General features: G+C 36.7%; 1 protein-coding gene across 1 annotated transcript in view; it reads right to left on the bottom strand.

Moving 5' to 3' along the window:
- LOC140231681 (fibronectin-like) overlaps window positions 1-14,352 on the bottom strand; it is a 51,228-nt gene that overhangs the window by 35,712 nt on the left and 1,164 nt on the right. Inside the window, exons 2-4 of the mRNA XM_072311835.1 lie at window positions 2,160-2,261; window positions 1,302-1,592; window positions 285-569 (exon numbers count right to left, since the gene is read on the bottom strand). Coding sequence (XP_072167936.1) covers window positions 285-569; window positions 1,302-1,592; window positions 2,160-2,261 — 678 coding nt within the window. The remainder of the gene's footprint in view (window positions 1-284; window positions 570-1,301; window positions 1,593-2,159; window positions 2,262-14,352) is intronic.

Here is a 14,352-nt window from a genome sequence, read left to right as displayed (position 1 = left end):
CAATAAATATTGGAACGAATCCTAAGGGCTAGAATTTAATTTCTGTCCTGTTTCTTACATAAATGGGATCGTATAAAAGGATTGCATTAGAATAAGTGAAAGAATTATTGAGTTTGTATTGAACAAATGTTGAATGTGCAGAAATATGCAAAACATTGGGGAAATAAAGTTCCTTGTCATAACATTGTTTTAAAACAGTACAGAAGGCAAACAGAGTCTTTTCATTGTTGTACTCTTTTACACATTATATTTAATGTTAACTGATCTTTATCATTCTTTCTCACCTTTGGAAGATTTGAAAGAGGGAGCTAGGACTTGAAGAGGTCCAGGCGTTCTTAGTCCATTCCTCTGACTATAAAGCTCGAATTGATAGTCAGAGTTGGCGATCAGGTTTGTAGCTAGGTATGAGTTTCTCGTAGGAGTGAGGTCAACACTGGTTACAGAATCTCCAGTGGAGGTAGCAAAGACGACTACAAAGCCATCCACTCCTGCAGGTATGTTCCAGTTGACTTCAAAACTTGTCTCAGACACCTGTTGTACGGTTCCACCGGTAGGAGCGACCGGCAGGACTGGGTTAGATAGAGGTAACATTGATAAGACTCATATCTCTGATACAGACGATCCTCTATACAAGACTTAAACCCTTTGGACCGCCTCTCAAGATACAAGAGCGGGAATGACCTGTGAGAAACTAACGTTTATGGTTCGATAATATCTGTCATGCACGGTATAATTTTTCTGTTTTTTTTTCATACACTTTATTTCAGAAAATATTGAAGATGAAAATGTTTTCGTCGACTTCATCATGCAACAGCAGTTTATCGCATGCAGCCTTTATGATTGTAATGCTCCAACATTATTTTTCCTAAAGCTGTTCTTGTTACAGAAAAAACCCCACTAAATACAACGACAACATCGACATCTGTAGCTGCCAGAGAGATGAGGATTATGAAAATGTAATCAAAACAATAAATATTTAAGTCTTTGGTTTTTTAGCTAAAAATGACATACGGGCGTAGACTGTATAATATTCCATGCTAATTTCGTATTTATCACTACTCAGTTCACATCTGTAAATTTCGTTAGTACTAAACAACTTTGGCATTAATATACATTACTCATTCCGGGATACCTTTACGTGAAGATGAAGGTGGCTGTTATGAGTGTCGACATTCCAATCGTATGATAAAGTATAAATTCAGTGATGGTGATTTTCTTTTTTTTTCAACAAAGCGAATAAAATCTAAATCTGGATGCCTTTATCTGTTATCTCACGCTTTAAATGTCAAAATACAACTTACGACCAGCCGGCGGATTAGTTGTTATATCAGTGGCCTGCACGGAATTTTCTGGCAAGATACCTCCAGTGGTGATGGAGACAACAAAAACATTAGTAGGCCTAGCTCCATTTAGAGTTTCGTTGCGTAGTGTGACTGTTGTTCGGGTCCCATCGAGGATGTACTCGTCGAAGATGAGTACATCTGTGCCTATGTTGTATTGCACAATGAACCCGATAACTGGGTTTACTGGGAGTGTCCATGACACTGTGAAGAAGTCGTATGAGTGGCCCTGAAGATATGCATCCCGTGGAGCTATGGCAGCAAAGAATCAAAATTAACATTAATGTAGCATTGTTTTATATGATGAAATGTGGATATAATAAACACAAAGTCTTCGGGTATAAAAAAAAATGATCACACAACTCTAAAGAACATTGAAATAAAAAACAAGGGAAAGTACTTTATTGCCATGTGTATTGGCACCTCATAGCTTGAAATAATGTTTGCCATTACATATGATTCCGGATCTCAATATCTCACAGTGAAATAATCTATGAAGTGGCAAATGATTTTATGTGGTGAATTATTTGTTGAAGTGTTTTAGCCTCAGCGTTCGTTTATCCTTTCATCTGGTTATCTTACTTTTACCTACTGTTTATCTCCCGATACCTTTCAATTTCATCAAATAGCGTAACCAATATATTGTTTCCAAAACATCACTGCAGGGTAGTTTACTATCTTTCTTTTGTCCAGATATTTATAGATCTCTATCAAACTGTTGCGAAATGAAAAGAAAACGTTCAGTACTAACCTTGTTGAGCCGTAACTAACCCCGGTAGAACTATTGATACCAGAATGACGCAGATTAATGCGCCAGACCGACGTCCCTTGCTGCAGGCATCCATTGCTCCTCTCCAGCAAAGAGACCGTCGCACTTCCACCATCTCTCCAGCTCGCTAATCGCTGGGGAGTGGTCGAACCCTATATTGCCAATAATATAAATACCCTTGTAGGGGTCCTAAAAGCTGCCAGCATTATCCTTCATTTACTACCGTACATGTAAATGAATGCAAATCTGATGATTGGCGCGTGCGCAATACAAAGGATGGCGATACATTCACACGTCTGATCCATTTTCTATTTATTTCGTCCATTTATGGGCGTTACTGGGCTCAACTGTGGCATCAATCAATATCTTTTTATGAACGAACCAACCACATTTCTAGTTAAAATTGCGCAATTGACAATGAACACCTGTTAGTCGGAATATAGCGCCCCAAAGTGGATAAAGAATGATTTTATCTTCCTGCCTTACACACGCCAGATGATATACAATTATTTTTCGTGAAAGTTATTTGTGCAGAGAAATTTACCACAATTATAACACAATGGATAAATATGAATTCAGTGACGAATGCAGAAAGATTAGAAACCACTTCACTCGAGTTTGAGGAAATTTGAATGAGGCGGTCAAAGTTGTGAATTCTAAACTTTTAGTTAATCAATATCTCATCATCTTTGGATAGGAAGGCTACAGTGCGTGATGTCACGGCCATACAACGATTGAGAGAAAATACAAAGGAATTAAATAAAATATGCATTTATAATGAGACATACATATTTCTTATCAACATGTGTTATGGGTAGTATTATTTCCTGCTTTTATGTAGAAGATGAAGCAATCCTTCAACTGATGTATTTGAACATCAATTAATTAGTGAAGTTTTGAATTGCGAGTAGGCTGCTTGGGTAATGTTCGTATTTAATGTTTTTTTTTTATTATTATTCATCATTGATAGAAACAAGTTGTTTTCCGTTGGATGCATAACCGCCGTACCACTCTAAGGCCTTCCCACGGATTTATTCGAAGTATTTCATTTGTGTACGGTATCGTGGGTCTAAGGGCCTGGTCACACATACACAGATTGGACCTCCATCAACCTAAAAATTATTGGCGACAAAGCCCAACAATTTTTGATTGGCGGCGGATTGCAGACCAGTTATAGACCAATTACTGTCGACCGATCGCCGCCCGTTTGCAAACCATTTGACGACCAGTTAGCGAGCGCCTTGCTAACGTTTTACCAACAACAACAACAACAACAAAACCATAACAATCCTGATGATGATGAATTGACGACTGCTGGCAGAAAATTTTGCAAATGGTCAGCAACTGGTAACCAACTATGGTCTGCAAGTTGGAAATTGGTTGCTGATTTTCGTTTGGAACTCGGCAACAACTGCTGCAGGATTATTAAATATGTAGGACTGTTGAGAAGAACTACTAGCTGTCAATGAGGAGTCTACAGGGTTTCGCCAAGACAAGTCAAGATCACAGATTGAGTGCTTACTCGCGGGAGGAAGAAGAGCAAGGTCATTAGTATGTCATTGTATGTAGGAATCGCTTTGTGTGATCTCGGGAGTGTTTCACGAAGAATTTACGTCTGACTTAAAAGTTAAGATCGACCTAAAATTGTGGTATGCCGTTGGTTTCCCTTTTCAGTTTTATGCAATGATCCACTTCAAACTTTAATCAAAATTTACAAAACAATCCTTTGTCTCTTACTTTATTTTGCTAATTGATGCCTGCACGAAAAAGTCTCCCAATTCTCATTCTTACAACGAAACTTACAAGACAAAGGAAGTCACACTCAGTCTACCATAATCTTAAGTTGGTCTTAAAATTTAAGTTTGACTTAGTTAATACGGTAAAAGTTTATCAACAACCGTAAATATTTTCCAAAATTGACCATATATATATATATATATATATATATGGTCAATTTTGGAAAATATTTACGGTTGTTGATATATATATATATATATATATATATATATATATATATGTGTGTGTGTGCATTGAAACACATGCACAAGCACACACACTATACATGTGAAGAACAGACACAATAAAGAATTTACCTTAAAGGGAAAGTAAACCCAAAGAGCAATGTGGATTGAGTGAAAGCAGTAATATCAGTAGAACACATCAGTGAAAATTTGAGGAAAATCGGGCAATCGATGCAAAAGTTATGAATTTTTAAAGTTTTGGTGTTGCAACTGCTGGGTAAGGAGACTACTAGAGGTTATGACGTATGAGTGGACTACAATATAAAAAAAAATAAAAAGGGAATTCAATGAAAATTCATTTTTCATGAAAATTACACATTCCATCAACTTGATACTGACATATGTTAGAGGTAGCACTTATTCCCCCTGCTTTCTGAAAGCGGTTAGTCAAGAACTCTTTCATTTTGCTAGAAAAGTGAATTTTTGTGGAATTCCTTTTACATTTTCTTTATATTGTGGTCCTCTCATACGTCATAACCTCTAGTAGTCTCCTCAACCAGCGGTTCCAACACCAAAACATTAAAAATTCATAACTTTTGCATCGATTGTCCGATTTTCCTCAAACTTTCACTGATGTGTTCTACTAATGTTACTGCTTTTACTCAATCCACATTGCTCTTTGGGTTTGTGTTCCCTTTAATGTGTGTGAATGTGAATGTGTGTCCCCACAAAAGGATACGACAATGGCTCACTATACAACACAATAAGGAGAAATTTGGCAACTCTCAACCATCTATACGCACAACAAGACTACTGATGACATAGCCATTATAGACTCACGCTAGTTAGATTTATATTGTTACGAGTGTACCCATACGAGTGAGTCATTTTTGTATCATTACAGCCCTGATGAAGGTCCTAATGAGACCGAAAGCTCGGCAATAAACACGCACGTTGATCACTAGCTACGTCCACGAATGCTCTTCTTCTCGCACTGTGTATATATATATATATATATATATATATATATATATATATATATATACAGGGCTCGACACTAACGGTGGCTCGGTGGCCCGGGGCCACCAAAAATGAAAGTCGGGCCACCAAATTTCAAAAAAGGGCAAATTTTGTGGCCCGCCTCGGGCCACCAAATTTTTTTGAAAAGTGTCATTTATTTATGTTAAGATGTTACAACCCATGTGCCTGTCAATGAATATTCATACTTAGTCTTACCATTCAGCAGTCAAATTTGTTTAGAGGATGGATGAAAAGGACTGAATGAGTGCCTGAGAGTGAGTGTTGCGAGTTTGTTGAGGTTTACTTATGAGTAGACAATCATGTCCAGCTTCCAGTTCTACTATGATAAAACGTAAATATTTGACTTATCAAAAAAATGAAGGAATTTTAATGTTTTTTATTGTTTTTGGGGGGCCACCAAATTTTTCTCTCGGGCCACCAAAAATCTGAAATTGATGATTTTGGTGGCCCCATTGGGCCACCAAATAAAAAAGTTAGTGTGGAGCCCTGATATATATATATACATGTAGACAGTATTTATGAGTGTGTGTATGCATATACGCATACATAAACATCTATATGATAAAGAGAGATACACGAAAATTAACACAAAGGTTGCCATTATTGTGAAGTGTTGAAATTCTGTTCTGCACCAGATAACTTTTTTTTCTTTTTTCTTTATTCATTTTTCACTCATGAAAAGTATTGCCCTTTCAGCCACAAATATATATAATTTTCATTGGGGTTCCTGTCGTATATTCAGAACTAAAAAACAAACAAATGTAGGCTACAAATAACATTGTTTCATAAATAGAAATAGATATTCAAAATACAGTAAATTTCGGTGCATTTACTCAAGATGTCGATACACACACACAAAAGATAAATACAATGATGCAATATTTGATACTAAAATCAAAAGGAAACCTCTACTATTATGCGAGTAAGGGGCATAGTACCATACAAAAACAAACCTCAATCATACACTTTACAAAACAAAACAAAAATAAAATAGAAAAGTAACAGCAACTAAGAAAACATAATATGGTGAGAAAAGAGATGAATCATAACCTATAGAAAATTTCATGTGGTGCATATTTTGTGCAAAATTAGGATTATAAATATGGTTTTTCATTCATACGGGCAGAATTGACAAATGTTACGTTTAAATGATACAATTGATACAGATGCGGACTCTGGATATTCGAATTCATTCCAGAGTTTCGCACCTCTGTACGTGAGGGCTCTTTTACCGTAATTCGTCTTGGTTGTTCAAGATATAATTTCCTCGGGCCAGGTCGTGTACATTATATAGATTCTCGAAAACAACATAATTCACTCAAATAAGAAGGACATAGCGAATGAGTCGCTAGATACATTGTTCGTGCAAGTGTAGACCAACGAACCTGCAGTCTGTCTAGGGTCATACAAATCATTTGTTGGAAATTTGTAGTTTACATTCACCACAATGCGACGCGATTGTTTTGCAATACTTACATAGGATTTAGAGCCGTTTGACCAGACGAATTATTGTATATATAGCTGATACATAACCCTTTAGAAACGGAAGATTCTGCACAAAATGGCCTATGGTTCCCTGGAAGGCACATCATTTCGACAACTTTCTAATTTGATTAAAATTAGCTCATCGCATGTTTATTTTTGTCTATCATAAGTTATGTTCATTTGAAAATCTATTAAGACTTAACCAAGAGAATGGTGTGTTTCAGAAATATTTTGACATACTTTTATTGATCTTTGACGTCTTACAAATTACATGATTATATATTCTATAAGAAACTAGAAATGTCGCTATGGCGACTGATGCCTCCGCCATAATTCATGATTCTCCCAATAGGCGTATAGTACAATGTCTTCTCAATGTGTGATCCATGACAGTTTCACATAACTGGCAAAATATTGAAATGACAGGTTTGTCAGAAATGTCTAGTGGGTTTGTTATAATTTTCTAAGAGTGCAGGTACACATATTTGGGGAATTGAGAATTTTTACTTGAATTCTGACGGACCTTTTTATAAGTATATGCATTGAGTAATTTCCAAGGTATGAAGAAAGAGTGTAATGACAGTACAAATAGGTTTTATTTTATTTATTTTTTTTGGGGGGGAGGGGCATTGAAACCTGGCCTTTGACTCTTTACCTTTGACCTTTGACCTTCTGGCTCGAAATTTCCCGGAGAATCTCCATTAGGTAATGCATGTATTAAGTTTTGAAACAAATAATGCAAGCATTGTATATACTAGTATATGAGGGAAATAGTAACATTTTGAGGAGTTAACCTTGACCTTTGACCCCTGACTATTGACCCATGACCCCTAAATTCTCTAGATAATCCCTGCCAGTCGGTACATGCGTATGTACCAAGTTCCACGAAGATACATTGAACCATTTGCGAGAAAAGTGACATTGCAACATTTTCATCTAACCTTTGACCTTATGACATGAAACTCTCTCTGGAGAATCTTTACGCAGCATTACATGTCCACACCAAGTTTCAAGAAAATACCTTTGGGCATTGCATAGATATGGGGGAAATTGCAACATTTGTAGCATTTGACCTTGACCTTTTGACCTTTGACCTCTTGCCAATATCACTAAAATCTACTCAACTAATTGTCCCATCATACATCATCCTTGGACCAAGTTTGGCGAAAGCTGCTTCATCCAGTTTTGAGTTATCACGTAAACAGATAAATTTTAGGATTTGACCTTGATCTTTGACCTTTGACCTCTGTCAGATTTCACTGAAAAACTAATCAAGTAATTGTCCCATCATACATCATCCTCCAACAAAGTTTGGTGAAATTTACTCCATCCAGTCTTGAGTTATCGCGTAAACGGATGCAATTTCATGATTTGACCTTGACCTTTGACCTTTGACCTTGACCTTTGACCTTTGACCTTTCGCCGATTTCACCCCAAATCTAATCAAATAATTGCCCCATCATACTTCATACTTGGACCAAGTTTGGTAAAATTCTAGTAAATATTACTCAAGTTATCGCGTAAACGAAAGCGGACGGACGTACGGACGGACGGACAACCCGCAAACATAATGCCTCCGGCACCACTTCGTGGCGGAGGCATAAAAAATGGTAACGCATAAAACTACTGAATAAAACGGACGCGGGCAGTTTCGGGCGTTTTAGTGAATATAAGACAGGGCGATGGTTGATGAACTGACGTTATCTCTTCAACTGTACATTTTCTATAACTTTTTTCTTGATATGTTCGATATGATTGTGCCACGAAAGATTTTGGTCGATATCTACTCCTAGATATTTGCAGGAGTCCATCTTTTTTTATCTCATTACCATTCATGGAAATGCGACAACTTTCAATCTTATTAAAATTCAATTTTTAAGCGATGCACGTTCCAATAAACAATGTTGCACATTTTACTAGTATTATAAGCACCGTAAGCTTGTTTTTATACAACCAGTGTGACAATTTCAGTAAATCTTCATTTAACTTTGTTTCAATTTATCTTAGCTCTTTTGATGACATGAGTAAACAAGTATCATCTGAATACATGTATAATGTTTATTCACACGTTTCAACGCTACGTGGCATGTCGTGAACAAACAAAATAGATAACAACTGGTCGTTAATGACGCATACTTTTAGCTATTCAAACCCACGCAATCCGTTATTTAGGCCTACATAGGCCCCTACTATTATTCTTTACGCATAGATTCTGTGAATTCAACATGTGTCGGGGGCAAAATTGCAGCAAGAAAAAATGTATGTAGAGCGGGGATTCCCAGTCTCTTTGCTAGCTGTGATATCATTGATTTTTTTTTTCATTGTTAAGATTTATGTTGGATAATCAATGCTTTATTCTACCCTATACATTTTGCCCTACTTATTTGTTCTCAGAATAACCTTAGGGCCGTTTCACCAGCACGCGTAATAAAGAAGTATGGGGATGGGGTGAGGGCATTGTCTCACTACAAAGAATACTATTATGTTGAAGAAAAATTAAAGAGCCGTGATTTTTTAAAAAAAAGTCCTCTGAACCAAATGCCACAGAGATTTTAAGCAACTGTTCACAATATCCACTGACATCACTCTCTTTAAAATTGTGCATTAAACTCTTTTGTATATATGTTTTAACTTTACTACCACCCTCTTTTACGATGACTTAGTGAGTTTTGAAGATTGTACCAGCATGCCTGTGTTGGTCACCAATGATTTCTGTCACAGAACTGAAATGTTTGATTTGATTGCTTTATGAAATTATCCTGGGTCAAATAAGCCAGTAAGAAGGAACCTCGCTGCACATGTTGATAGCGTACTGTCCAGCGATGTCGCACAGATTAGTTACCTCATGTCGTCGCTCGGGGCGCCCTATACGGAAACTCTCGAATGACACGTTCAAGGCCACCTGGAAAAGAAGAAAGAAATCATGAAGAAAATGTTTTTGATTTTTGCATAAGGCAATTTTTCAGCTACACTGTGGGTTTTTATAGATCATTTGACCTCTCAAATGAATAATGGGAAAGCGCCTTTCTAACACTGAGGAAATACACTCAAAACTATAGATCAGTCCTTCGTTGAAACTATGTAATGAGTTAGACCAGGTCATTGTTTTTTTTTTCTTGTTTTTTCTCTCTTTTTTAAGCCAGAGAGCTCTCCTATGTCAATTTTGTTCTTTACATGTCAAGATTTTTCTTGCACATAATCTACAAAGGATCGATTGAATATCGATATATCGATGTAAGGGTATCGATATAAAGGTATATCTCCTTCAAAGGCTGTGAAATGAATACACAATATTATGTAAAAATGGGGCTAATTGGATTTTATTTTAAGAGTCCACGTTCTTGAGCACAGTTACAATCTCTTTGTCAAACAGGGATGACGTTGCATTTCAAGTGTTGGTATTATGACCCCGATGTTTCATATTTATTGTTCTACATTTTCTAAATCAGTGTTAACCTTAACATCTGACAAGTAATAATTGCATGACAGATGCGATATTCTTGAAGAACACATAATGAATTAGGAAAGACCGGTAGCATAAGTGAAACCCACATGCATAGACCTATAAATTGCATGCCAGATGCATTTGAAATGAAATACATTTTCTCTTGAATAACTTAATTCGATTTATATATATATATATATATATATATATATATATATATATATATATATATATATATATAATGAGAGAGAGAGAGAGTTGCCACGTAGCTGGAGGGCTTGGGGAACTTTGGTATGAAGTACATTTTTATCATAAAGCACAGCGCATGGTAAAGAAAGGACGCTGTGTAATTATGATTCAGGGAAATGAAATCGCGTCGATCCCTGTGAAGGCCAACATGATCTCGAATGTGACAATAATATATGTTATAGCACGGGAGAATAAATACTTGATATCAAAGAATACAGAGGTCATCAGCAGGGTCTCGGATAGACCCTGATGGAAAGAACACAGTGTTTCACGGTGCGAGAAACACAGTGTGAACACAGTGTGAAATCTTTTCACACTGTTAAATTCGAGCGTTTTAACAGTGTGAGCACAATGTGAGTCATCAGTTCACAGTGTGAAACAAAGCATTAGGAGACCACAGCACAGTGTGAAATCATCTTCACATTGTTAAATTCGAGAGTTTTCACGTAGTCGACCACTTGAACACACTGTGAACACACTGTGAACACACTGTGGGACACTGTGTTCTTTCCACTTGGGGAAACACGTTTGTAGCCACATCATAATTATTGCAATTCTAGAAACACTTTCCTACGTGATCAGAGCACCCTTTCTTAACGTTTAAATATTCTTTTGGCAATCATCTTTAAGTTGACAAAGTCTGGTAATTTTGAAGGACATCTGTCATGTGTGTACAGTCTGAAAAACGTACTTGGACATAAACCATATTACAGTCCTTTGTTAAAATGAATCTATGCATGTATGGGTAATGCTCATATAGCTTGAGAAACATACTTCATAGCAGTATGATAGTCTATCGAAATGACTTATTAGAAATCTTACAGAACCACAAAAGCATTTGTTTTTCATAGAGACCAGTGACTTTTTTTTTTAATCGGTACTTCAATAGAATTTAAGAGTGATACGATTAGAACCGCTGGCTGCGATGTAAATTTCAGCCAAAGTTTGACTATTTGGAGTCTGACTCTTACATGCTGAAGTTAAGGGATAATGTGAAAGATCAACATTTAAGTTAATATTAAATCATTGATATTCGGTCAAATAAGATAATAAAGACATGGAATCTCTTTCAGCAAGGAGAGAACCCATTGATACTTTAAGAAGCGTGAATTATATCGTTAATGCAAGTGGGTTTTTTTCTATTCAAGGAGACAGAGAGAGAGAGAGAGAGATGCTCTTGTCTAGACAAATCAAGCGATGAGTTTCATATATCAAAATCAACATTGAGCAACGGTAATGATGATATTAAACTGATGTGAAGTGATCTAACTCCCAATTATAGCAATAGGCATCGAATTCCACACAAAATATATTTGCCGAGATTTTCATATTACAGTATTACAGTGTGTATTGTGATGGCATTGGCTGTAATCAATAATTTTCTGACGCTGCCTATTTTAAAGCAGTACGGATTTCCATATGAAATCGATAAGTTTAATGATACATGACACAAAAGGATTTATAGCATGCACAATCTTGTTTAAAAATGGTTGTTTCATTACATCTGGTCATGGTCGGCAAACATGTTTGCATTTAACCTCTGCGTAACATGCACTCACCAGGTGAGATTTGATGAGTTGAAGAAGTCGAGGTATTGAGCTGTTTGTCACGTGGTACCTGTCTAGAAAGCACGGACTGTCATCCATCAGGAATTCTCGAGGTTTGTAGACAGTCAGGTTCTGTAAGAAAAACATTCTCACAAAATGTACGCGTGTATCGGTTCGGTGTCATGTACTTGATAACAGACATGATAAGCGAATACAGAGTAGTTCCATGACATTTGCTCCTGCGACAATAATTACTGTCATGAAATATCTGCATGCTGAGCCAAGCACAGATTATACCCCATAGAATAACCCTAACCCTGATCCTAATCTTCATATCAAACTAAACCTATAACCTTATCACAACCATAACCCTAACTCTAAGTCCTTTAAGAAAATAAGACCACAGCAGTTGTTGCAGGAGCAAAAATGTTGTGTCTTCTAAAGACTGACATACCTTTCGCCTTTAACGCTCTTTAAAGAATTTCATGTAGGTAGGAAGCAGCCTTTCAAATTTCTAGAATTTTACCTTTATACGATTCATACCACCGCATTTTTCAGAGGCGTATTAATAGTGCATTTAACAGATATTGTAATAAGAAAAGAACAATTTGATATAGTGTAAAATAAACACAATATTTAATGATAACTTACCACCCCCACCCCCTTATATGAAAAAATCAATTTCCAGGATGACATTTCGGAGAGTTATGGGTTCGTGAATTTTATCATCCCTATTATCCATATTATTATTTCGATTCTTTTTATTCCTGTAAAAACGAGGGATAGGAGTTGGAGCTCAACCCCTCTCCCGTTTTTGCCCCCGATTTCAAATTGCACATAACACATTCACAACATACCCCAAACTCAAACATAAGTGCTTTCCGCTTTGCCGATTGAAACATAATTATCTCGATACGTGTGCTCACTAACTCCATTCATTCCTGGTCCTACTCCTGCAGCAGGGGATTTATTTGAGATCATAACGCACCTTTATTTTTTTTCTTACATTTTAGGCCATTATTTAAACCTGTCACCCCATGAAAAATACAGTAATAATCTTCACGTTTGGCGGTATTCAACGTTTTCTAACATCATTAGTTTTAGTCCTGTATATTTCGTTTCGTGTTGATCTCCTCTTCATCATTTATGTGTGTTCTTAAGCATAGGCGCAAAACACACTGACGAGATAAAATGAATGATGGAAGCAATGGTGATGGACCGGTGCATTCATTTTTTTTTTCACAAGAGGGCGCCACTCCCCTGGTTTCTCACAGCCTCAGTAAGTCGGAGGTTGTGTTCACTACATCATGTACAATTGATGTATGTAGAGGTCACAAACAATACGGTCTAAATCTAATATTTCGAATCGGAATAAAACTTAACACAAATCTAATTTGTTATAAGCAGCTATGTGTTTCAATTTCATCCTCAAATCAATAAACGGAGACAAGAATGCCAAATATTACTTATTTCCGACAAGAAGACGACCTCGAAGTGTTTGTAATCAACTGCGTAGCAAAGATAGGGTCTGTCTGTTTCTATTGTATGGTCAGGAAATGAGTATCAAGTTAGATGTTCTAACTAACATACTGCACCATGATAACAGGACATTACATGAAATTCATATACCTATTTCCTTATAGATGGTGAAAAACTAAAAAATGGTTTCACCCTAGTTCGAGGGTGCTGGGTCCAAAGTGGACGATGCAACGTTTGTACCCATGGGGATTTTCACATTCAAAATGGCCACCCAAATGACTGCAAAGATGCCCGCCAAAATCTGAAATCCCATGTGTGTAATTAACGTTATAAATCATTAAACTATTAGAGTTTTACTCTGCTTCTAAATTCTACCAAAAACACTCTCCCCACATCGGCCCACCCCATCAGACAGTATACATTAAAAACACACACAGTCACGGATCTGGGGGTGACAGATACCGCCTATTAGTTAAAGGTATCGTATAGTTTTGGTTGAGACCTAATTTCAGGTTTCTAACATTTTTTGGTGAGATAATGAGAAACCACTTATAGAATATGAAAGATCATGCAATTCCATGAGGAATTTAATGTTAATTTGATGAAAATTGGTTTTGAAATGGCTGAGATATCCAAAACAGAGCGATTCTAATAAAAACGTGAGTGTGGGACCCATCTTTTATTGCGATCGCTTTTTATTACTTTGCTTTTGGATGTTTCAGTCATTCCAAACCCAAATGGTATGCTCTGTACTATTTCATAAATCTTTTCTTGGAATCTCGCAAAAAAATCAAAAGCTCAACATCTCCGCCAATACTTTACTATCACTTTAACTATTCATATTACCCTGAATATTCATTTTCCTTACTTTTTCGATTGGGAATTTTCCAGATTTTCCTCCGAGGGTGTGCATCAAAATGTCGAATTTCACTCCTAAAATGCAAAAGCTCCCTCCTGCGACAGTGGGATATCCCCTCCCTTGTGTGTCCCCCTATATACCTCCCCCCCCCCCGAAAACTTTCTGTGCATGGCCACG

Source organism: Diadema setosum, chromosome 8 (genome assembly GCF_964275005.1).
Source record: "Diadema setosum chromosome 8, eeDiaSeto1, whole genome shotgun sequence".
Classification (NCBI taxonomy): Eukaryota; Metazoa; Echinodermata; class Echinoidea; order Diadematoida; family Diadematidae; genus Diadema; species Diadema setosum.
Note: the sequence above shows the minus strand (reverse complement) of the source record. Positions and strands in the feature narration are given on the sequence as shown.